Below are 26401 nucleotides of genomic sequence, written 5' to 3'. Positions count from 1 at the left end.
GAGAGGACGGCAGAAGAAGAGATGGGAAGACAACATCCGGGGGTGGACAGGCTTGACGCTCGGTGACGCCCTGAGGAAATCAGAAAACCGTGAAGAGTGGAGAGGAGTGGTGGCCAGGTCAGCAGCGGTGCCCCAACGGTCTGAACCCAGACTACGGGAGAGGTGAAGGTGAAGGTGAAGGTGAAACAAAACAGTTATGTGGAAGCTTTGAAACCTTTTATCTACAGGATTGTATTTCTCATTTAAGGATAATGTGAGCAGATGAAACAACAGTTTCCCGTTGTTAAAAACAAATTGAATTAAACTTTCCAAGTTCTGAACATTTTCTTTAAAAATGTTTTTTCGTTCGCTGACCTAACCTTACGAATCAAAGACTTGATTGATCTGTACAAAATCACATTGACACCAGCAACACTCCGCGTCCAACAAGCAATTAACACAGACACGTAGCTGTTAGCAAGCACTGACACACAGCGCCCCCAGTCCGCTACATATAAGTGAGGTACGAGACACGGAACAAATCAAACGTTATTCGGAACACTCTGGGTCTGCAAGCAGGCCTTCAGCGTTCCTTCTTCAATTAGCTTTCATTCTGCTGAGTACACTTATGGTTCTACTAGTAGATTTTGTGCCAATTATCTATCAACTTCTTTGTTAAATGTGGTATTCAGTATTGCATTAACATTATTACTATATATTGATATTTTTATCATCGATTGGCAAAGTCCCATTTCAGCATCCTAAATTCAGAAACCTATTTGACCGGCATTTTTTTCTTTTTACATTTATGAAACGATATCACCATTGGTAGATGTTGTAACCCATGTTCAGTGGATTTTGTACGTTATTTTACTCCATTTTTATGCGGATTCAGTCACAAAATCAACGTCTTGCTTTTTTCGTTTTTGGTCCAACAAATCATGAAAATGTAACCAATAATCTAGGACGGTAAGAGAGACATTTAGGTGCCACGTGACGTGAGCTATGTCACACGCTACATCACTTAGCGTAATGATAGCTCACTGGGAGTCACGATACCTGACCAGCTTCAAAGCACCAAACAAGCTCAACCAACTAAGCCTAGCTGCCTGAGAGGAAGCGCCTTGTACTTCCGCTCTAGCGGTGCTAGGAATATCGTGAAGGGAGTACTGTGTGTCGGGGGTGATTGTGCGCTAGTTGAACTGCATCCGGTTCCGCTCTCCCGCTCCTGACACAACCGTTTTCGTTCGTGACATGTCAGAAGCCAAGTACGTTGACCTTGTGTTGCCTACCGACGACTGTAAGACACCTGGCCTTGGAGATATCTCCTGAGGGGACAGCGAACTGTCCACGTCTCTCTTGTTGGAGCTTTTGTAGGTCAGTGTTGGTAGCTGGCGAGCATTCTTTGAGAACTTGGGTGCCGTGTTTTCATTCTTGCCTCTGGACTGTTCCACTGCCAGTCGAGTGTGACTCTTGCCACTAGGACTCCCGTGAAGGCTGGCAGCAGAACTGGATCCTTCCTGCAGTAGGGGAACTCCCGCGTTCTCTGCCACCATGTCAGACTGACACGCGGGACGAGGATTTGCGGCAGGTAAAGAACTCCCCAGGACAGAGGCCACGTGAGACCTACCGGCCGGAGAAGTCCCCGCAGCGGACGGCCTGGTCGGGTAGGGTATGGTGGTACCGCCACTGGTTTTCCTCCCATCTTCAGCAAAAGCCACGTGCTTCATGCGCCCCACTGTGGAGCTGCTGGGAGCCGACTGACTGTCGTGGAAGGGATGGCTGTGGGGATCAGGAGGCCTCTGTCTCCACGAGGCGGCGCTGGAAAAGAAGGGGGTCCGGGAGGGGATCCTGCTGGGATCCTGATCCTGGAGATCTAGTTTGCTGAGAGGCAGGATGGTAGAGGGGGGGGCCTTCTGGGACTCACTGCGATCAAGTCCGTGCGATTTGCCTCCCGTTAGAGCGCCAAGGCCTCGAGTGAATGGTCGGCCTGAACTGTCCACTCCTTTCGGTCCCCCTGCTCCTCTTCTTCCTTCTCCTCTCTCTTCTCCCACGTGTGTGCGAGTTCTGGTCAGAGGGGTGTATGGAGGATGGGTGGAGTGGGTGGTGGGGGTGGGGGTCCTGGCCAGTGAATGACCAGAGGGTTTCCTGAAGAACTTGGTAGGGCTGCGGGTCACCTGGCCGGTCAGGGCGCCGAAAAACGTGGCCGACCGCTTCACGTGTCGGGGCTGATGCACAGAACAGAACACCCCTTTATTAGTCTGTCTGTCTCTCTGTCTGTCTGCCTGTCCGTCTGTCTGTTTGTCTGTCAGTTTGTTTGTCCCTTTGTCTGTCTGTCTGTCTTGGCCTCTCTGTGTGTGAAGAATGGAAGCGTGTGTGTGCATGCGTGCGCTTTCGTGTACAAGTATAACAACATTATTCTACAGATGTATTGCAATAGCTCTGTACATTTTTACTTACATGAATGAAAACAAGGCACAGACAACCGAAGGTTGCAGAGAGAGAGACAGAGAGAGAGAGACAGACAGACAGACAGACAGACAGACAGACAGACAGAGACAGATAGACAGACAGACAAACAGAACTCTTTTTATTCAAGGATGAAGATTTTAGGCATGGCCAATTCTTCCAACCTGTCCGACACAGAGAGAAAGAGAGAGAGAGAGAGAGAGAGAGAGAGAGAGAGGGAGAGAGAGAGAGAGAGAGAGAGAGAGAGAGAGAGGGAGAGAGAGAGAGAGAGAGAGAGGGAGAGAGAGAGAGAGAGAGAGAGGGGGGGGGGGGGGGGAGTCGTACAGACAGTGAGAGGGAGGAGCGAGCTGAGGCTTGTTGTGTTTTTAAGTTTAATTAATATCATTGTCAATCCAAAGTTTATCCGACGAAAATTTGACATCGGTCTTAATCCAATCCTGGTAGATGTAAAACAACTATGTCTGTTTCCTAATCTTGAACCACTCCCGAAAACGGAGTATGGCTGCCTGCATGGCGGTCATACACGTAAAAAGCCACTCGTGTACATACGAGTGAACGTGGGAGTTGCAGCCCGTGAACGAAAAAGAAGAAGAATACGAACCATCATGGTAAACTGGATTGAAAGAACACCTTAATATGAAACTCGATAGAGTGGATTAGGAAAATCAACACATGAAAATTCTTCGAGAGTGTTGGGTAGATGACACCTCGACTACGTTATTAATCGCATGATTGATATTCAGACGCCCTACTGAAAGTCCATCTCCTCAGCTGTAGCCATGGACTTCTGATAGATATCAGAATTCCAAATGAATTATGAAAAGACTTCAGCACTTTGGTTAGGGAGCAAATATAAATCAGCTACAGTTTATATGCCACACCTTAAGATTAAGTGGAATCCAACAGTTTTTAAGATGTTAGGAATATAGCTTAAAGGAGATTTGTAAGGATGTGGAGAATTGAATTACTCAGAAAAAATCGAGGAAATTAAAAAGTTATTTAAGATATCGATAAAACGTGTACTTACACCTTTGGGAAGAATTACTACTTTGACATCCTTAATGTTATCAAAACTGATATACTTATGGATACTTTTACCCCCCCCCCCCCTTCCCCTCTGATTCTTTTATTAAAAACTTACAACAGGACAGGAAGAAAAACAGCTATGGAACATATAGAAAACGGCGGACTATGAATACCTGAATTGAATAATTTCATCAAGGTTCTCAAGCTGAGTTGGATAAGAAAAAAAAATCAAAACATAAATAGAAAAATGTAATTACCTTTTTGCATCCTGAAATTCAAGATATTGATAAATATGGACCAAATCATTTTACTCGTTATGAGAAAAATGTGTTTTTTTTAATGCCTTTAAAGATTTTGCAAACACTATTTGGCCACATAATGAAGCACAAATGTTGGCCGAACCAACGTTTCATAATAACAAATTTGTTTTGAATAATCTTGAACCAAACAAAAGGGAATGGATACGAGAGGGCATCTGTAATGTTGCAGATCTTTATAAAGAAAACAGTAACCTTATGTCATATGCTGAATTTAGAGAAAAGTCTAACATAACCACAAATTTTCATTCCTATGCAGGTTTATTGAAAGTGATCAAAACTGTCTTGCTAAAATAAAACATATAAATAGTGAGAATGCAGTTCACCGCCTTTTCGACGGAACTATATTCACTACAAAAAAGGTAGCCGTAAATACTACGATCTATTGGGCCAGGGAAAAGACCTTCCGAATTTCTGTCAGGTATGAAACAAATGCCAGGGAGACATCAACTGGAAAATTGTTCTGAAGAAAATTAAAAAAATAAAGAAGTGGTTTCTGATCAGATTAGTTCATAGGATTCTAGCAACAAATATAATTTTGAAGAACATGGGTGTAGAAACTGAAGATACTTGTACTTTTTGCAAGCGAGAAAAAGAAAATATACAGCATGTCTTTTTGAACTGCGAACGGGTGCACTCCTTCTGGCTACAATTTGAAGGAACTCTGAATGAGAAATGTCTTCACCTCACAGTGTTCAAAGTCAGTGAAACATTCGTACTCTTTGGTTATTTGGAAAAATTCAAGTCAGATGATGTTTTTGATCTGATTATTCAACTTGCAAAATGTTTCATATAGAAACGTAAAATGAATAAATGCATACCATTTAAAAACTTTTTTTTTTTTTTTAAATATTCAAAAACACGATATTACATTGAAAAGTATATTGCTGTAATCAATTCGGAATATAACAAATTTACCAACAGTTGGTTCTTCTATACACCACTGTTTAATGATGTGCATGTTTAACATGGCTAAAAACTATCTTATCTGAATGTATAATATTCTCGTATACAGCTCAATACGGCAAAATATCATAGTGCACCTGGTGTATTTTCTTTTCCGGGTGAAAAAATGTAAAACATCCCTTGTGCTAATCATCTTGTTCCCATGTGCAGACATGTTACACGAGCTTGCGTGTGTGTGTGTGTGTGTGTGTGTGTGTGTGTGTGTATGTATCTATGTCATCATAAGTTTGTGTAAATTCATGTATGTCTTTATTTAGTTTATGTACGTAAGCGTCCAACTGCAAAAGAAAAGAAAAAAATCTTTGTACATTATATCAGAATGAATGTATGATATCATGATGTAAAAATATCAGCAAGAAGACCTCTTGTGACACTATGTAGAAACTGTAAACCCAAAGATAGAATTTTGAAAAAAATAACGAAAATAAAAAAGTCAGTGTATTTCTAAGCATATGAAATGCAGCATATTCCGTTTATTTGCTAATTAAGAAAGTGTTCAACAATGACACATGAATGAGAGAGAGAGAGAGAGAGAGAGAGAGAGAGAGAGAGAGAGAGAGAGAGAGAGAGAGAGAGAGAGAGAGAGACCCAGGGTATGCAGATCAAACTGGAAATTCATGTGATTCTAAACATATCACATTTTCCGAATATTTGTTATGACCCACCAAATTCTGTATAAAACACATGCACATATCACAACCTCATTTTTTTTCACGTTTAATTTCTCTCTCTCTCTCTCTCTCTCTCTCTCTCTCTCTCTCTCTCTCTCGTATCTCCGCTTCTCGGCAAAAGATGTAGAAAAACAAACAAACAAACAAACAAAAAAAAAACAACAGGGCGTAGTTCACAAGGGTATACTGATGATGACTGACAGGCCTGTGCCACTGCTGATTGGATAGGACGTCCCTCTGGCTTTGTTTTGGAACAGTCTGGCACTCATAGCGTGGAGAGTGATAGCTGCTGTCCGGGAAAGGAGCTGTTATCGCCCCTCGTCTGTCCATGACGACAGCCAGTCACACGGCGTGGGGCTGGCACATGCCGCCATTGCCAGACACGTGGCTGAGCTCTTCCAAACTGGCCGTCAGAGAGAGTGTGGAGAACGCGGTGTGAGATGTAGCTGGCTGTGACACGGTCACGTGCTGGCCCACCTTCACTGCTGCAGTGGGCCTCTGTCAGGCTGGCAGCAGCATGCCTAGCTCCTGGTTCTACAAGCCGGGTTTCCATGGCTGAGTTTCCTCAGTGTCGTCAGCAGAGAAGCACACCTACCACTTGGCTCAGACACAGCATGATCAGCGCCACCTTTCTGCCGTGGTACGTCACAGGACCACAGCGTAGAGCAAGCCCTGACTGACGAGTCGTGATCACAACACATACACTGAATGGATCGTTGTGAGGCGGGTGGTCAAATGTTTCGCAACAGAACAGCGTTATTCATGGTAAGTGTGTGTGTGTGTGTGTGTGTGTGTGTGTGCGCTCGCGCGCTTGTGCGTGCGTGCGTGCGTGCGTGCGTGCGTGCGTACGTACGTACCTACATACATAGGCATATGTGATTGTGAGTATCACAGACAGACAGAGACAGAGAGAGAGAGAGTAAATGAATGACTGTTTGATTGCAGTGAGGCCATAGCCATCATTGCGTTGGGATTGTGGGAAGGGGGACGCAATGACACAGCATTCTGTTGACATTCCTGTGAACATTAGGAATTATCGATACTCCCAAACTGCATGTATCAACAGCAACATTCCTGTGAATATTAGGAATTATCAATACTCCCAAACTGCGTGTATCAACAGCAACATTCCTGTGAATATTAGAAATTATCAAATAATCCTAAACTGCATGTATCAACAGCAACATTCCTATGAATATTAGAAATTATCAATACTCCCAAACTGCATGTATCAACAGCAACAATTGTTTTCATACTGATATTTATTATTACACACGCATCAAAAATATTCTTCTTCACTAATTGGTTATCGCTTCTTGTCTGCGCTTGATTGAATAAAAAATATATTTAGCTACAGAACGAGATCGTTTATATACACAGTCCAACAAAATGGTTATTTGAACATTGGCATACAAACCACGCAACTTTTTACTAATAGCGATATACAATGGACATGCATATATGAAATTGTATTCATCCCCATTCACACTTTCACAAAATGTGTAAAACCTTACAACCAGATTTTCACAGTATCTCTCATAGTTTTTATTTTGCGACAAGACTCCAAGTCTTATTTGTGTCAAAGCGACTCTGAGACAATAGATATCTAAATGTTCAAAATAAAGTTCAATTCTGAAACAATCGTGTATGGAATAATATAAAGCCTATCTTTCCTTGTCTCTGACAGATGCCGACCATTCTTGCACATACATATCAACCAGCCTATGTTTGAACTGTAACATAAAGATCTGAATAATATCAACTCTTTGATTCAACGACACATGACTGAATCCAGTTTTACAGAAAATTTCTCTGATTCCTGTTATCAAACACCGTTTACCGTTCCAATCTAAGTTTACTAGCATAAGATAGACCTGTTTGGGTAATCTATTTCAGTTCATTTCTAATAATTTGAACCAATACTTTACGGATTTCATGTATGAGTTATCGCATAAACGGTATCTGCCTAATTCTGAGTACTGTAGTTTATTGGGTGATTGATGGGTAAACCGAGAAATCTTTTGCAAGCTAGTAATGCATTTATTTTTTCGATGCTATCTAAACGGTGCAGCCCCCAAACCTCCGAGAGAGACAGAAAGAAAGAGAGAGTGAGAGAGAGAGTGAGAGGGAATGTAACAAAATGTTGTGGGGTAAGCACAACTGACGTTCAATCCTCAAGTGAACAGAGAGAGGATGAGTGGGGGTAGCGGCTACAGCAGCAAAAGAAGGGTTAATACACACACACACAAGAACAACAAAGGCATAATGGAGAATAGTGAGTCTCCAAAAGAAGAGATTGTACAACCAGATCCCGTGAACAGTGATTGTGAAGAGCAGCGTACACATTAGGCAGTCAGTAATGGAAAGATCGCAGATGCCAGTACACTTGACAGATAAGCATAGGTTGTTCACCAGATCAACCAGTTAGCATGGCCAATGGATACCATGATAAACAAAAACAACAATACGTTTGAAAAAGGGAAAAGCGCATGACGCGCCAATTGTTAGCAGTAGGTCTGACACATATATTGCAACAGACACAGACACAGACACACACACACACACACACACACACACTCGCGCGGATTATGGTTGAATAAGGTCTTGAGAGCGTACTAAGCTTGTGCTGTCATAAAAAAAAGCGATGTAAGATATAAAACATATTCTGTAAGACCGACACCACAGGAATATGCGAAGCAAGATTATAGGGCTCGGAATACACAATAATATGGCTCTTGTCTTACTGCCTGGCTGATAGTCTTCTGTAGAAGCAACTGATCAATCCAGTCAAGGTCACGGGAGGTCAAGGTCAATGACTTGGAAGGCATGTCCTCTGACCTCGCTTTGGAGGTCACTTCTCCTTGGATGTCCTGTTTTGGAATCGATTAAGGTTTACAAAGGTCACAGTGAATTCCACTCTACGGTGAATTTGCTTTGGTTTCAGTGGATTGATTATTTTGAATTTGATGAAGATGGGCCTTGGGATGTTTCATCTCTGATACTCGACTTCTCAGGATACCTCACGTCAGAAGTAAGACCTATGGACACAGATCGTTTTCTTTTCAATCGCCAAAGACGTGGAACAAGCTCCATGATAACCTCCGTCATTCTGATTCCCTCGCATCTTCTAAATCTCGTCTCAAAACTCACCTTTTCCCTCAGCAGTAAGTTCAATTGTGGCAGGTCCACTTCATTTGCGTTGGCTGTGCTTGACTATGTGTGTATACATATGTATGTGTACATAACTACATGCATGTATATGAATGTGTATTGTGTGTGCGTGCGTTTATGTACGTTTGTGCCTGCCTATGTGTGCGTATGTGTTAGGGTAGCTGTTAGATACACATGTATGTTAAAATGTATGTATGCAGTGTGTGTGTGTATGTGTGTGTGTGTGTGTGTGTGTGTGTGTGTGTGTGTGTGTGTGTGTAGTCACATTTTGGTGTGTGTATGTAACATAGATGTAATGTTTTATGTTAACAAAGCGTTTTTGTAAAGCACCTAGAGCAGATTTATGGATAGTGTGCTATATAAGTATCCATTATTATTATTATCTCTGAAACTTTATGAATACAATGTAATGACTTAAAAATAAACTCAGCAAAAAATCCAAACAACAACAACAACGAAACAAGAAACAAAAACAAAAAACAACAAACAAACAAACAAACAAACAAACAAACAAAAAACAAAACAAAAAAACAACAACAATGTGAAAGGTAATACTCTGGCTCCAAAATCATTGTGTCCTGGAAATCACACCTAAATAACAATGCAGAATGCAGACACTAACGTGGATGAATTTAGCTACGGAACACTCACTGAGTACTGACCACTCTACGCTTCTTCGCAAGTAACAACCCCTGGATGTTCGGAGGTGTTTGTGAAAACTGAGGTTTAGTTATATCAAAGTAAATAGATAGGAAACAGGTAACGTTGCTGTTTATAGACCTGTTTTTATCATTGCTTTCAAATCTACTGCCAGTGGCCGTACTGCAGTCTATTCTTCATTTTGAATGATGATTAACATACTTTCTGTCTTCTTTTAGTTGCAATATGTTAAGGAAGCCACACAAAGCTGTTTATTGGACTTTCAACTTGATTTATTGAACAAAACAGCTCATCACACAGATTGCAGTGAACCAGCTGGGAACAACACTCACCCCAAAATCAGCCCCCAGCTGAACGGTGGGCACGTGATGCATGGCCGTGTGTTTAGATGTCCTCGGGGAAGCCTCCAGATAGTCCAAGTCGAAGTCTCCCAAATGTTCCAATCCCGGGGGAAAGCAGGCAAAGATGTCCTGGAAAAAACCCAGCCTCCCACCGCCTTTCTCCCCGATAGGTTGGCCCGGGGTGAAGATAGAGGTGGGAGCTCCTGTCTTCGAGGGTCCGGGGGTTCCTGTCAGCAGCTGGCTGGCGTCCAGAAAGTTCATGTTCCTGCTGACTACCACACTCTTCTCCCGGACCACAGAGGACTTTGGGGGACCACGATTGCCCTGGGTCATGGGGTGGGGCTGGGTGTTGAAAGTGGTTCGGGATCTTGGTCCTGGGGACAGGGCTTCTGTTGATGGGGCCGTTCCTCCTACTTTACCCTGCTTTTCTTCCCAACCTATTCTCCCTGTCTGCTCTCTTTCACCTGTTCCCGTACTTTCCCCTGACATGCCTTTGCCTTGGCTTTTTGTCTCCATGCTTTTAAGATCTACAGTAAGGGCAACAGCGGGCCACTCAGTGTCTGACCTGCTGTTTGTGCGGTCCTCCTCCTCCTCTCCCTTGCTGCCCTTGCTGGATGCCGACTCTGCGGGGAGAAAGAGAGGGGGCTGAGCGTTCTCTTCCTTTGGCTCCTGACAGTCTCCTGGTTGTCCCTCCGTGCCCACCTCCTCCCCTGTGCACACAGGCAGGGGTTCCTCCAGGTCTGACTCAGGGTCCAGGGTCACGAAAGGCACCTCAATCACCAGGGGAGGGGCTGAGGACGACGTGGGGGCGGACTGTGGCTTGGGTGGAGAGGGTGGCGGGGGCTGGGGGAAGGTGACGGGTGGTTTGGAGGAACGTTTCGAGGATCTGTCTGAACTGCTGGCTGGAAAATAAAAAAACACGCCAATACTCGCCATTGTTGATGATCTTGAGATGAAAAAGGATATAGCGTGTGAGGACTGACTCTCTCCTTCATTAAGTGTGTGTGCGTGCGTGTGTGCGTGTGCGTATGCGCGTGTGTATGTTTGCTTCACAATAAGAACAAGAACATCATAAACAATTAAAAAACAACCAAAAAACACTGAATAATGCCTTTGAATACGCGTGCCTTTCTGCTCAAATGAAAAGGAAAGAGAAGAAAAAAGAGACATTTCATGCTATCAAAAGCAAATAAAAGAAATATCAAACTGAAAAATACATTTGAATATAGAGACAGGATAGCCTCCGTCATTCTGATTCCCTTGCATCTTTTAAATCTCGTCTCAAAACTCACCTTTTCCCTCAGCAATAAGTTCAATTGTGGCAGGTCCACTTCATTTGCGTTGGCTGTGCTTGACTATGTGTGTATACATATGCATGTGTACATAACTACATGCATGTACATGAATGTGTATTGTGTGTGCGTGTGTTTATCTAAGTTTGTGCCTGCCTATGTGTGCGTATGTGTTTGGGTAGCTGTTAGATACACATGTTAAAATGTATGTATGCAGTGTGTGTGTGTGTGTGTGTGTGTGTGTGTGTGTGTGTGTGTGTGTGTGTAGTCACATTTTGGTGTGTGTATGTAACATTGATGTAATGTTTTATGTTAACAAAAGCGTTCTTGTAAAGCACCTAGAGCAGATTTCTGGATAGTGTGCTATATTAGTAACTATTATCATTATTATTATTATTATTACAGGCACTGAGGATGAAGAAGAGAAGAGAGATGGAGCGGAGGGGTATAGGGAAGGGGGCGGAGGATGGTGGGGCAGCAAAACAAATCCAACAGGGGCAGGCAGACACTGACCACTCTCGGAAGAGGTTGCATAAAACTCTCCAATGGTCAGCTTGGTGTTGCCCCGGGCCACTAGGAAGGGTGCTGGCTTAGTCAGGGTTGGGCCTCTGGCGAAGGGGTTGGTGGTGGTGTGGGGCGCCGCCGACACCTCTACCCGCCCCCCATTGGTCTCCAGTGGGGGTCCTTTGGTATGTCGGGATCTTTCCACACTCTACAGTTAATCATTCAATCAGTCAATCGTTTACATAGTTGTTCATTGAAAATGAGAGCAGCAGCAGCGTAGTAGTAGCAGTCGTAGTAGCCGTAGTAGTAGTTGTACTTGTTGTTGTTGTAACGAAGATTGCTTTGCGATTTGAATTGTATGTGTGTGCGTTTTGCTGATTTCGCCGACTCGTTAAACGCGAGCGCCCCCCCCCCCCCTACCCTCCACCCCCTACACACACACAGAACGCACACATACACACAAACGCGCACACATACACACAAACACACACATGCACACACACAGACACATCGACAGACAGGCATACACACACACACGCGCGCGCGCGCGCCTAATCACACACACACACACACACACACACACACACACACACACACACAGGGATACACACACCTCTGCAGAACCGGCAGAAGACAGTCTACTGTTGTCACTGTGACTGGAACCACTGTCATCTTCTGAAGACACGGCGCCTTCCTCTGGCACCGGCACAAAGTCTGCAGCAGGTCGACATTGTCAGGTAATATCGTATTGTCACCTCTAATATCGACAGTGTCAGGTAATATCGTGTTGTCACCTCTAATATCGACATTGTCAGGTAATATCGTATTGTCACCTCTAATATCGACATTGTCAGGTAATATCGTGTTGTCACCTCTAATATCATCATCCCGATCATCATCATAATCACCATCATCATCAGCAGCAGCAGTAGCAGCAGCAGCAGCAGCAGTAGCAGCAGAAACAGCAGCTGTAGTTGTAGTAGTACGTGCTGTTGTTGTAGTCGTTACAGTGGTAGTATAATTCTTTGTCTTAATGTAAAAAGTGTTTCCTTACATATCTGATAGGAACAAAATATCCATGAAATGGGCATTACTAACATCACCATCGCTACCAACGTTTCACACTATTCATGATAATCATTCCCAGTATCAATACCATAATCATCATGGTGCCACCATCACACGTGACTTTCACCACCACCACCATAATCGTCACCTCCGCCATCGTTATCAGCACATCACCACTAGCTCCACATCCCTGTCCACGCCCTCTCACCAGGTAACCCGCTGAGAGCAGCCACATGCCAGGCGCCACAAGCCAGGTGGCGGAGAGGTGGGGAAGGAGGGGGGTTGACACAGACGGGGTCCCACACCCTGTGCAGCGTGCCCTTCCCCTTCTCTATGGTGTGGCTGTTCCGGCCCCACATGTACAGCCGGCCCCACACTGAAACACACACCTCACTGACTGCACACTGAAACACACGCCTCACGGACTGCACACTGAAACACACACCTCACTGACTGCACACTGAAACACACCTCACTGACTGCACACTGAAACACACACCTCACTGACTGCACACTGAAACACACACCTCACGGACTGCACACTGAAACACACACCTCACTGACTGCACACTGAAACACACCTCACTGACTGCACACTGAAACACACACCTCACTGACTGCACACTGAAACACACACCTCACTGACTGCACACTGAAACACACCTCACGGACTGCACACTGAAACACACACCTCACTGACTGCACACTGAAACACACCTCACTGACTGCACACTGAAACACACACCTCACTGACTGCACACTGAAACACACACCTCACTGACTGCGCACTGAAACACACCTCACTGACTGCACACTGAAACACACACCTCACTGACTGCACACTGAAAGACACTGAAACACACCTCACTGACTGCACACTGAAACACACTGAAACACACCTCACTGACTGCACACTGAAACACACCTCACTGACTACACACATCAACACACTTTACTGACTACACACATCAACACACCTCCCTGACTACATACATCAACACACCTCACTCACTGACTACATACATCAACACACCTCACTCACTGACTACATACATCAACACACCTCACCTCACTGACTACATACATCAACACACCTCACTGACTACATACATCAACACACCTCACCTGACTACATACATCAACACACCTCACTGACTACATACATCAACACACCTCACCTCACTGACTACATACATCAACACACCTCACTGACTACATACATCAACACACCTCACCTCACTGACTACACACATCAACACACCTCACTGACTACATACATCAACACACCTGACTGACTACATACATCAACACGCCTCACCTCACTGACTACATACATCAACACACCTGACTGACTACATACATCAACACACCTCACCTCACTGACTACATACATCAACACACCTCACTGACTACACACATCAACACACCTCACCTGACTACATACATCAACACACCTCACCTCACTGACTACATCAACACACCTCACTGACTACATACATCAACACACCTCACTGACTACACACATCAACACACCTCACTGACTACATACATTAACACACCTCACTGACTACACACATCAACACACCTCATTAACTACACACATCAACACACCTCACCTCACTGACTACATACATCAACACACCTCACTGACTACATACATCAACACACCTCACTGACTACATACATTAACACACCTCACTGACTACACACATCAACACACCTCATTAACTACACACATCAACACACCTCACCTCACTGACTACATACATCAACACACCTCACTGACTACATACATCAACACACCTCACTGACTACATACATTAACACACCTCATTGACTACACACATCAACACACCTCACCTCACTGACTACATACATCAACACACCTCACCTCACTGACTACATACATCAACACACCTCACTGACTACACACATCAACACACCTCACTGACTACATACATCAACACACCTCATTGACTACACACATCAACACACCTCACTGACTACATACATCAACACACCTCACTGACTACACACATCAACACACCTCACCTCACAGACTACATCAACACACCTCACTGACTACATACATCAACACACCTCATTGACTACACACATCAACACACCTCACTGACTACATACATCAACACACCTCACTGACTACACACATCAACACACCCCACTGACTACACACATCAACACACCTCATTGACTACACACATCAACACACCTCACCTCACAGACTACATCAACACACCTCACTGACTACATACATCAACACACCTCACTGACTACACACATCAACACACCCCACTGACTACACACATCAACACACCCCACTGACTACACACATCAACACAACTTACTGACTACACGCATCAACACACCTCACTAGCTGCACACATCAACAAACACATCGACACACCCGTCAATACACATATCAATTAACATACATCAACACACCCACCACCTGCTGATCTGTCACGGAGGCAAGACAGAGCTGGTAAAAAAGAAACAACATCCAGACACCCGAAACAGCAAGTAACTTAAATGTTACTCTTAATTAAACAAAAGCACATAGTTTAAAAAACACACACATCATTTCTGTGCATACTAACTAAAAGATACACGACGATAACTATCTAAGACCCGATGATTATGGCTAACACTGTACCTAAGCCCTTGTTAAATAGGAAATGTAAGTTAAATGTAAATGTCTCTTGGAAAAAAAAGACCTCTACAAAATACTTAGAATCAGAAATGTCTGTCCTGTTTGGGATAAACTATAGTTTGTTACATATTTATTTCATAATTGCATTCGCTAAAATGAATATATATATACAAATGCACAGTTAACAACACTTACACTCAAACATCTTTGTAAAAGAACTGAAATGCGGATGTAAAACTGAAGATGAAAATGAATTGTTGTGTATTCAAAATGTAAAACGGAGTGTTATCTTCCGTATGTACGTTCTGCTTCTGCTTCTGCAATGAATGAAGACTTTTTTTTAAACCTTAAGGAAGAGAGGAAGATAATCAAAAGATGCGTATTTTTATTTACGCAGAATAAAAGAAAAGAAGACATGCTATGTAGTATTACCCAAACAATCAATATACTATTGCTGGGGTGGTAACTACGTGTCTGGCATTCAATTATTACATAAAATTACAATCATAAACATCAACTGCCATTTCAACACATATTTTAACAATTATTGTGAAATCATGGACAGGTTTAATCAGCTTTGTGCCAATAAAAGTAAAGTATCATATTTTAACAATTATTATGACCTTGTCAAAGTAGATGATCAGAGTAATATTTTAACACAGGCGAAAAATAAAACCTTCACAAAATTTGGGAAATATTTTCAACGTGCAGTGATGGCCTAGAGGTAACGCATCCGTCTAGGAAGCGAGAGAATCTGAGCACGTTGGTTCGAATCACGGCTCAGCCGCCGATATTTTCTCCCCCTCCACCAGACCTTGAGTGGTGGTCTGGACGCTAGTCATTCGGATGAGACGATAAACCGAGTTCCCGTATGCAGCATGCACTTAAGCCACGTAAAAGAACCCACAGCAACAAAAGGGTTGTTCCTGGCAAAATTCTGTAGAAAAATCCACTTCGATAGGAAAAACAAATAAAACTGCAGGTAGGTAAAAAAAAAAAAAAAAAAAAAAAAGGGGGGTGGGGGGGGGGGGGGGGGGGTGGCGCTGTAGTGTAGCGACGCGCTCTCCCTGGGGAGAGCAGCCCGAATTTCACACAGAGAAATCTGTTGTGATAAAAAGAAATACAAATACGAATAGAAATAAACGTACATCAGTGAATGTTGACTTTTACTATCTGTTTAAAAATGTTGCCTTTCATTTATGCCCCTAGATAAGATCACAATGTCGAACAGACTGTTGTTAATCAAAATGTCCGCATAGTTCTCAGAATACCTCAACAGACTTGAAGGAACAGTGTGAGATGTAAGAAAGGATACTGCATGTGACCTCACCAGTCAGGACTGCGGAGAATGCGTCACCACAGGCCACAAAGGACGCCCCCTCCTCTAGAAAGCTGTGTTGTACACGCCGTGGTCTGGTTGCCATGACTACCGATCCCAGACCCAGCTGTCCGTCTGTCCCGAATCCCCAGCTGTACACCTTGCCTCCCGCTGTCAAGCACAGTGATCACACACTGACTGATCAGTGACCAATCAACTGATAAAGATCGATCAATAACTATGTATGTATAATTATGTATGATAGTCAGTTGTGTCCGACTATGACCATCAGAACAGCAGAGGAGGCAACTGCTTCCCCAACTATATGGACGAGAATTTGATTACAATGGATAGTGTCTTGCCCAAGTTATATCCCCACTCTCTCGGCCATGAGGGCATTAGGACAGTTGGCACTGGGGTGGCTAAAAAAGAGAAAAAAGAAAGAAAAAAAAAAAGCAAACTAGCTTCCAAGGCTGTAGCGCTGAGAGTCCGTGCTGTCTTGCCTCCTAGTTTGAGATTCAGTGTCCTTCCTCAACACTGAGCTGTAATTAATTTCCATTGCAGTGGAGAAACAATTTATCACACAGCTCTCACTTTGCTGTTGGCCCCAGCTGTAAGCTTATGCCAGTCTCCGATATAAACCAAGCGTTTAAAGTAATAACTAGTCAACCAATAAATAACATTATATGGATCGTTCGATAATCAATCGATTGATCAGTAATTACAAAGATCGACTGATAAACAATAATCCGACCAACAACTTTATAGTCATACTCCTGCTTTCATAACGTGTAGTCACACAGACAAAGAAATGAAATCAGCCGATCAGTCATTATAGATGATAGTAGAGGGAAACAAGTACAGGTAACAACTAAACAAGTATTTCGTTAGAAAATAGCATTGCAAAGATATTACAATAACTGAATAAATAAACAAAAGTGGGGAAGGGGGGAGGCTGAAGGACGATATAAACCACTCAAACCTTTCAAAGACAACAACAGAGGGCCATTTGAATAAGCAATGAGGGAGAAAGCCAATTATATGCCTGATCCTGTACACACAAATCGATGTTTCTGCAATGACAGTGAACTATCATCCCCCACTGGCACTGCACGTGATCCGGACACCAAGCACAGTGTAGAAAGTGTACTCAATCATACTGGGACAAAATAACACCCCAGCGACTTCTCAAATGTACCTATATATATATATTAGATTATGTACCTATAAAAAGTAGATTATTGTAACTCTCTCTGGCCTGGTCTCTTGACCGCAAACTAAACAAACTTGGATGCAATCACAATCATGCAGCCCAACTCGTCTTCCATAAACCCAAGCACGAGAGTGCAACATAACTGCTCAGAACTCTTCATTGGCTTTCTGTGAGATGAGAATTCTTTTTTTTTTAAATGCTTGTCTCCGCTTTCAGTGTTTCTGTCACAATAATATGCGACCATATATTTCAGATCTTCATCTGTACTATCCTTCGAGTCGCTGCGCTCTTTTGACACCTTTCTGCTGACGGTTCTTGCTCTGTCTTTGGCCCCACTGTCTAAAATTCCCTATGTCCCTCAGAAAAAAGCTCAGTGTGAGGAAGCACAGTGGAAGGTATCTGGTTTAACTGTCTACAAACAAATCTACCAGAAAGCCAAGACCTTTGTTACCTTTCTTGTGCACAAAGCGAAGACTGTTTTTCAACACCAAGATCTCCGAAGCTAAATCAAGCAAAGAAATATATTGCATTACAAATAAGCTTTGTGGCAGAACAAATCTTCTTTGCTTCTTTCTATCTATCCATTTTCATTACTGCCCAGTGTCTTTTCAGATTTTTTCTGCTCAAAAATTGTTAACATCAGGAAAGAACTGGATTCACAGTCACTTGTGTCACATCCCTTGGGAAAAGAATTTCAATGTGTTCCTTTTGTTGCTTTCACACCTGTTTCAGAGACAGATGTACTTTGTGTGTTGAAAAAGTCTGCTCCAAAAACATGTGACCTGGATCCCCTTCCCACACCACTACTGTATGAGTGTTTGGATGTTGTTTTGCCTGCACGTACAAAAATTATAAATGATTCTTTAATTTCTGGTGTCTTCCCAGATGTATACAAAACTGCACTTGTTAAGCCCCTGCTAAAGAAAGCCTCTCTGGATCACAATGACCTCAAAAGTTTTTGCCCTGTATCCAACCTTGCTTTTGTGTCCAAAATTATTGAAAAAAAATTGTTCTCTCCCAACTTTCAGACCATTTAGCATTAAACAATCTGTTCTATTCTTTTCAGTCAGCATATAGATCTGCTCATAGCACTGAAACTGCTTTGATGAAAGTAGTTAATGACCTGTTACTGTCTGTTGATGAAGGTAAACTATCTGTGTTAACTTTGCTCGATCTGTCAGCTGCGTTTGACACAATAGACCACAGCATACTCCTTTCCAGACTTGAACATGTTTTGGGGATTCACTCAACAGTTCTGATTTGTTTTCTTCATACCTATCCAACCGCTTCCAGATTGTCTCTGTTAGTAACTTTAAGTCTGATCCAGCCCAGATCTCCTGTGGTGTGCCACAAGGCTCTGTCCTGGGCCCCGTTCTGTTCGTTCTGTACACTGCTCCTCGTTCTGATGTCATTTCTGGCCATTCTGTTCTTCACCACACTTTTGCTGATGATACTCAGCTACAAAAGTCTGCAGAACAAAATCAAGTACATAGTCTGATTCTGTCAATGCAGGATTGTATTCTCGATGTTAAATCCTGGATGACATTCAACAAACTAAAGTTGAATGATGACAAAACTGAAGCTATGATTATTTCCTCTGCAAGAATGTCCACATCTACTTCTTTTCCTGCCTCTATTGTGGTTGGTGATGCCACAGTTCAGTTTTCTAAATCAGCAAGGAACCTTGGAGTCATTCTTGACTCAAACCTCAGCATGCATGCTCATGTAGTAAACCTGATACGCATAGTCAGTTGTGAACTTCGTCGCATCAACTCTATCCGTCAGTACCTTTCTGTTGAAACTACTAAAACTCTTATTTCTGCTTTTGTGCTGTCACAAATTGACTACTGTGATTCTCTTCTTATGGCTGTCCACATAATATTATTCAGCGAATTCAAAAACTTCAGAATAATGCTGCCCGTCTGACTCTCAGAGTCCCACGTACTGATCACATTTCTCCTCACCTCCGCACTCTACATTGGCTCCCCATTGAAGTGAGAATTAAATACAAAGTTGCATGTCTCTGCTATTCTGCTTTCCACTCTGCAGGACCTACCTATCTTTCTGACCTTATCAGTGTTTACACTCCCACAAGAAATCTCCGCTCTTCCTCTGACGGTTACCTTTTGAAACTTCCTCGCGTGAATACAAGAATCTATGGTGAACGTTCTTTCCTCTTTGCTGCTCCTCACATCTGGAACAGCCTTTCTTATCATATCCGTGCATCTGATTCTATTTCTGCTTTTCGCTCATCACTAAAGACTCATCATTTTAAAAACTATCTATAAGTACTCTCAGCTTCCTTTTCTCCAACACCACCCATGTTAGCTCACTTTGGATGTATGTAGAGTGGGAAAGGGAGAGTGTGAGTGGGGGGAGGGTTTTTTGAGAAAGAGTGTAATATTTTTCTTTCATGTAAAGCGCCCTGAGCTCTTAGTGATTATAAGAAAGAAAAAAAAAGACACACCTGTTTCAGCTTCTCATCTCATGATGTGTATGAATGTGAGTGCTTATTTTTGTTCTGTTTGTATCGAGGAGTGTTGTGGGGAGGGGATAAGGGCGTGACTGTTCTAAGTTTTGTACCTTGAGATGTAGTGCATTGTATGTGACTGACAGTAAGAGTTGGGGTGGATTTTTAAGTTTTGTGATATGGTATTTATGTATTGCTTTACTGGACTGGGAGTTGTGTTTAATATTGTGAAAAACAACCTAAGTATTGTGATGTATGATATGTGCTGTGTAGTCTGTGATGATTCTCTCTCTCTGTACATAAACAAATTAGTGCTTGTGTGTTTGGATGGCTGTCTGTACAAGTTAATGCATGTACGTTTTTCATTTTTAGTGTATATATGCGTGTTTTAAATGTTTGTTTCTGCATTGTACAACGCATGTGAGCATGTTTTACAAGGAAAAGTGATTTATTATTATCAGTAGTAGCACCACTACTACTGCTACTACTACTAGTACTAGCATCCTCATATTACTAGAAGTAGTAGTAGTGGTATTTTCTGTCTGTCAGTCTGTCCCTCTGTGTGCATAACAGTATATATCAATCTATCAATAATTTTGTTGTATATGCACCATTTGTCTAAAATGCGTAAATCACACGCATCCGTATGTGACAATGATCTCAGATGACACCTTTTTCTCTCAAGGGGCATAACTTTTCCTCAAGGCCTAATTTCCCCTGTTTGAAACTCATTCACAGAATACCGTCCTCCTCTCTCCCCCTCTTTCTCTGTCTAAGCACAAAGTTGTCTTTCCATTCACAAAGTAAATTTGCAGATCTTTCCGCTTTGACCAAGACCACATCCCCTCACGCACCTCGAGATTCTACGAGAGTAAAGCCCAGAGCCTTTTGAAGGAAAGTAAGAGAGATAATGACAAGGACCTGTGAGTGACCTCCCCTGCTCTCTGCGTGCGCCCTTCAAATCGAAGCTAAGCCTCAACAAGCATGGCCTCAAACACAGAGGGTGAGGTTCAGAAAGGAAAACATTCCGTGCGTCTTTTTAGAGCTGGGATCAGTTTGGTGTTTTCCTTGCTGGTTGTGGGTTGTTTGGTTCAGCAGATAGCGCCGCTGATGCTGGGAACAGTTGTGGAAATGTGATGAGGGTTACTCTTCGTTTTGGGGAGGCTAAGTCTGATATCTCGTCATAATTTTTAAAGAATATCAACAAAAACAACATAGAAAAAACGGTCGGCTGTTTCATACCAAAATGACTGGAGGTCGGGGACGCCACGGTGTCGATGTCAAGAGAGGATATTTTTCGGATCTCCCAGGTCAACATGTGTGCAGACCTGCTAGTGCCTGAACCCCTTTGTGTGTAATCGCACGCAGAAAATTAAATACGCACGTTAAAGATCATGTAATTCATGTCAGCGTTCGGTGGGTTATGGAAACAAAACACAGTATCCAGCATACACCCCCCCCCCCCCCCGCCCCCCTCCGAAAACGGAGTATAGCTGCATATATGGCGAGAGTAAGTAAATGAAATGGTCATACATGTAAAACGTTACGTTTGAGTGTGTGTATATGCTTAACTGAAACCTGATTGAATGACACAGGAAACGAATGATGAGCGCCCAATCGCAGCTGTCAGTCAGCTCTACCACGGCAGGCAGCGTGTTGTGCAACTGATTCCGTGTTTGTGAAACTTTCAGCTTGGTCTCTGATCGAGGATAGGCGCTATCCATATCATCATCATCAATGACGTTTGTCCTCGGTGATTTTTCTTTTTCTTTCTTTCTACTCGTCACGATAGTGTCAGAGGTCATCAGCCCAGAGGTTATGGCCATGCCCTGACAGATCCAGAAATCCAGCAAGACCAAGTGTATGGGGGAGACCGAAATTGGAAATGTAACAACGAAATTACTTTTTTGGGGGGAAATGGCGACAGTTTTCCATATATTTCAGAACGAAGCGGTCTGATCAGCAGGGGATTAGAATTTGAGTGCGTGGAAAGGGGAGTGGAAAGAATGTAAAAATGACAGGAAAGACGTAGCTGTAATCAATTATAGGGCCGAGGACAACAGGCGGACAGACAAAGCGCCAACAGAGGAAATTATTATTTAGAAAGAAAATAAAAGGATGTGGGAGTTTGGGATGACCGGGAGAATCGGGAACACAGACAAATACAAAGAGAACAGAGAAGAGATTACAACTCAGGGCCTCAAATCTGTTAATTTTCCCCATGTCAGCTTCCATCACACACATGGGATGGCACAGTCAACAGCAACGACCTCTGTCAACACGGCCAGGTCTGGTCAGACCTCTGCACCAACCTGGGTAAACATGGGGCCCGGGAACATGACCCATGGGATTAGCAGGGCGAGAGAAGGATGAGGAGGAGAAGAAGAAGAAGAAAGTGGAAAAATGGGGAAGTGGTGACCGACTGAAAAAGATGGAAACAAAGAATAACAGTAAAAGTAGAAAACAGGAGCTAATTAAAGATGAAAAGGCGATGGGCAAAATACACACAAACACGCATACACGCACGCACGCACGCAAAAAACAAAAACAAAAAAACAAACAAAAAACAACCACACACACACACACACAGAGTAAATATAGAAAAAAAAGAAACTCAGAAAGTAAAGAGAGGGTGTGTGTTTGTGTGTGTGTGGGGGGTGGGGGTGGGGGGGGGGCGTGGGGGGTAGGAAGACAGACGGAAGGAAAGAAGGAAGGAAGTGTACATGTACAGACCCCTAAAGCACTCCACCCCAAACCTCTCTCTCTCTTAATGTCTCTTATGCAGTCAAAAAGTTGTAAGTACATAGTCATATGCTTTCACGCATGCGAACGCACACACGCAGTACACAGTACACAGTACACATACAGCATCCCCTCCACGCACTTTACCGCCCTCCCCTCAACTCCCTCAACACATATGCGAGCACGAAACAAGAACAGAACAACTCCTCAGCCCTCTACTTTGTGCAGGACACCTCCACCCCCCACCCGCACCCCTCCCTAAGCAGCATACTGTGAAGTGTGACAACGGCAGGACACGAACACCATCCCTCACAGCAGCATCCTGTGAATCACACACAGGGTCCCGTTCCACACGTGAAGGTGTACACATGTCATCCTTCTAAAAAAAATTAAAAAAAAGAAAAGAAAAGAAAAAAAGCAAGCCTTCGGGATAGTTGGCTTCATTGGGACAGCGCATCACGACACTGTCAAAACACAAAATCAATCATGAGAGAGAGAGAGAGAGAGAGAGACTGAGACTGAGACTGAGACTGAAACTGAGATTTTATTCATTTAAGGCCTTGGCCCCATACGAAGAGGGGCAACAACAGTTAATAATCAATACATAGATGAGCACCACAGGTCCTCACAAAATTTATGATACAAGAGATACTCGCAGCTGAAATACTTTGAACAGATAAAGTGCCAAACTACGAACGATATTTTCATTACTAGAAGCCATCAGTAGACATAATCGGAACAAACATGGATCTGTATAATACTTCTTTGGTAAGAATTTCACACGAAGATGATGCAAAGCAGGACATATCAAGACAAAATGAACTTCATCTTCAATAGAGACTTTGCACAATGGACATAACAACGCAAATTTATTTCTATTGTTATAGCGAAACTGATGAACATTAATTTCGGTTATGCCAAATCTAAATCTGGTCAAGATAAATCGTAAATAACGATCTAAATTCAGAGACAGATATTTCTTCACTAAATTAGTCGAACTATACACTCTATATAAATCAAATCTGTCACTATATTTAATGTGGTTTTCCCAATCTTGCCATCTGCAGTCAATCAGTCATTGGCGGATAATTCGCACAAATAATTTATCGTCACCTACTCCTTGATTAACCCATGCATACCCAAAACCAAGTTCAAATAAACATAATCGTACATTAGAAACCCAGTTATTTTTTCCCTTCAAGTCTAAATCATACAACATGTCATAAGCTTTTCGTGGCAATCTATCATTATTCATTTTTGTTAATTTTAGCCAATAACTGACACATCTAACTGCAGAGTTAATATAAATAGGATACCTATTCGTCTGACCATAAACTTAGTCATTTGGTGTTCTCATACTAACTCCTAAAAACTTGTTTAACCCCAACAAATGCACCGACTCACAATGCACAACAGCTTTTTTATCCAGTCCCCACAGTTCTGATCCATACTGAACAATGGGTTGTATTTGAGCATCAAAAAATTTTAAGAAAAAGATGCAAAGAATTGCTATTCAATACAAACACAATTTCCTCAACACAAATATCAATGCATTTTTTGCTCTGCTAGACAGGTCTCTACGTGCTGCTACAAAACTTAAAAGAGTTGAAAAAAGGACTCCAAGGTATTTATAAGCATTTACAACAGACAATGCAACACCATCAAAAAAACACCTTTCCCTCGCTGCCAAGTACCCCCCTTCCTAAATACAATAACATTATTTTTATTCAAATTAACACATAACTGTATTTACTTCCTGCATTTTTCAGGCTGTTTAGTTGAGACTGTAAACTAGTAACAGTTTCTGAGAATAAAACTATATCATCCGCAAGTAATAAAACAAACAATTCAAAATAATCAATTGTAAACATAGCACCATGCCTACCCTTCTCTATTACTTCTATTGCCAATTCATTTATGAATAATGAAAATAAGATAGGACTGCACACTTCCCCTTGTTTCACACCTCTAGTACAATTAATATAATCAGTAAGCTTGTCTCCAGATCTTATTCTTGTTTTTACAACATTATACATACTCTTAACACAATTAAAAAGCTTTCCTCTAATACCATGTTTAATTAAGATATGCCATAATATGTTCCTGTTAATAGAATCAAACGCCTTTTCAAAATCAATAAAGGTAACATAAAGTTTGCGATTATAAGAAAACTGTTTCTGAATTAAGGCCAAAAGGGTAAACATATGGTCAGTTGTTGAATATCCTCGCTTAAAACCAGCTTGATACTCCCCAGTTATATTATTTTCCTCAACAAATTCCTGAAGTCGCTGATTAATTATTGTACTAAACACTTTGCTACTAATATTTGACAGTGATATGCCTCTATAATTATTTGTATCATTAATATTACCCTTCTTATATAATGGAAGGATAACAGCCTCACACCAGCTTTCAGGATAAATGCCCTCATCATACAGCTTGTTGAAGAACTTTACGAAAAAATGTATACTTTGTTCACAAGAAGTTTTTAAGAATTCCCCAAGAATACCATCGGGACCCGCAGCTTTGCTGTTTTTTTTTTTACTTTTCTAAGTGCAAAAAGAACATCTTCGTGTGAAATAGGGCGATTCATAGAATGATTCTCCACATCTGGTAACATATTCATCACTATCATATGATAAACCTCTATCAAGTAAGGCTTTAAAATGCCCAAACCATTTATCAATAGAAATATCATGCTTCGGCTGCTTCTTTTTAGAACAAATTTTATTCATATTTTTCCAAAATTCTTGTTGATTATTAATAGAACACTCAAGACTGTCCAAAAGATTTTTATTAAACAACTTTTGCTTTCTAACTAAAGTGTTTTTAAATTCTCTTCTAGCTCTCACGTATGAAATTTCATCATCTTTATCTAACGTTCTTCTACATTTTCTCAACAATCTACGAACCTTCGTCCTTCTAATCCTACATTCCCCATCAAACCAACCCTCATTTCGTTTATTTTGATCCACTCTAATAGATTTTTTCATACATGCTGCACAGTCTCGGATACAGTTATTAAACACCTCCAAAGCTTCATTAACATTCACATCAATCATTTCTAAAGCAATTTTAAGTCTATCCTGGGTACTTAACTCAGACAAATTACTAACAAATTCTTGACTATGATCCTCATTCCACACAAATTTTTCAATTACATCAGAACATCAAATTTCCTGTTTGTAGACATATTCTCAATGGGACATAAAATACAAAATTCAATTGGAAAATGGTCTGATTCGGCTCGATCAGCAACACGCAATGTACACACATCTGAAACAACGCTGTAAAGGTCATTTGACAAAACAAAATAATCGTTCACACTGCTTCCGCTTTCACTGATGAATGTGTAGCGGCCTAGAGAGAGAGAGAGAGAGAGAGAGATGCCTGCACTGTTTTCTGAAAGAAACTTTGTGATGGATTTATGTAGATGCAGCTCAACTGAACCAGCAAAGATGTGTGTGTGTGTGTGTGTGTAGCCATCGGAGCAAAGAGGCGAACGCAGCCCCACGATCGTAGC

The 26401-nt window shown here is 42.2% G+C and overlaps 1 protein-coding gene across 8 annotated transcripts in view; it reads right to left on the bottom strand.

Moving 5' to 3' along the window:
* Positions 1-265: 265 nt before the first annotated feature.
* Positions 266-26401, bottom strand: part of LOC143297438 (uncharacterized) — a 97926-nt gene continuing 71790 nt past the window's right edge. For 7 of the 8 annotated variants that reach the window (XM_076609797.1, XM_076609802.1, XM_076609794.1 and 4 more), the window contains 7 exons: positions 16466-16624; positions 12673-12840; positions 12010-12110; positions 11406-11604; positions 9592-10502; positions 8173-8298; positions 266-2207 (listed from right to left, as the gene is read on the bottom strand). In XM_076609797.1, coding sequence (XP_076465912.1) covers positions 1173-2207; positions 8173-8298; positions 9592-10502; positions 11406-11604; positions 12010-12110; positions 12673-12840; positions 16466-16624 — 2699 coding nt within the window. In that variant the 3' untranslated portion in view covers positions 266-1172. The remainder of the gene's footprint in view (positions 2208-8172; positions 8299-9591; positions 10503-11405; positions 11605-12009; positions 12111-12672; positions 12841-16465; positions 16625-26401) is intronic. The other variant, XM_076609801.1, reaches the window with a different exon arrangement.

The sequence above is a fragment of the Babylonia areolata genome, chromosome 22, assembly GCF_041734735.1.
Source record: "Babylonia areolata isolate BAREFJ2019XMU chromosome 22, ASM4173473v1, whole genome shotgun sequence".
NCBI lineage: Eukaryota > Metazoa > Mollusca > Gastropoda > Neogastropoda > Buccinidae > Babylonia > Babylonia areolata.
Note: the sequence above shows the minus strand (reverse complement) of the source record. Positions and strands in the feature narration are given on the sequence as shown.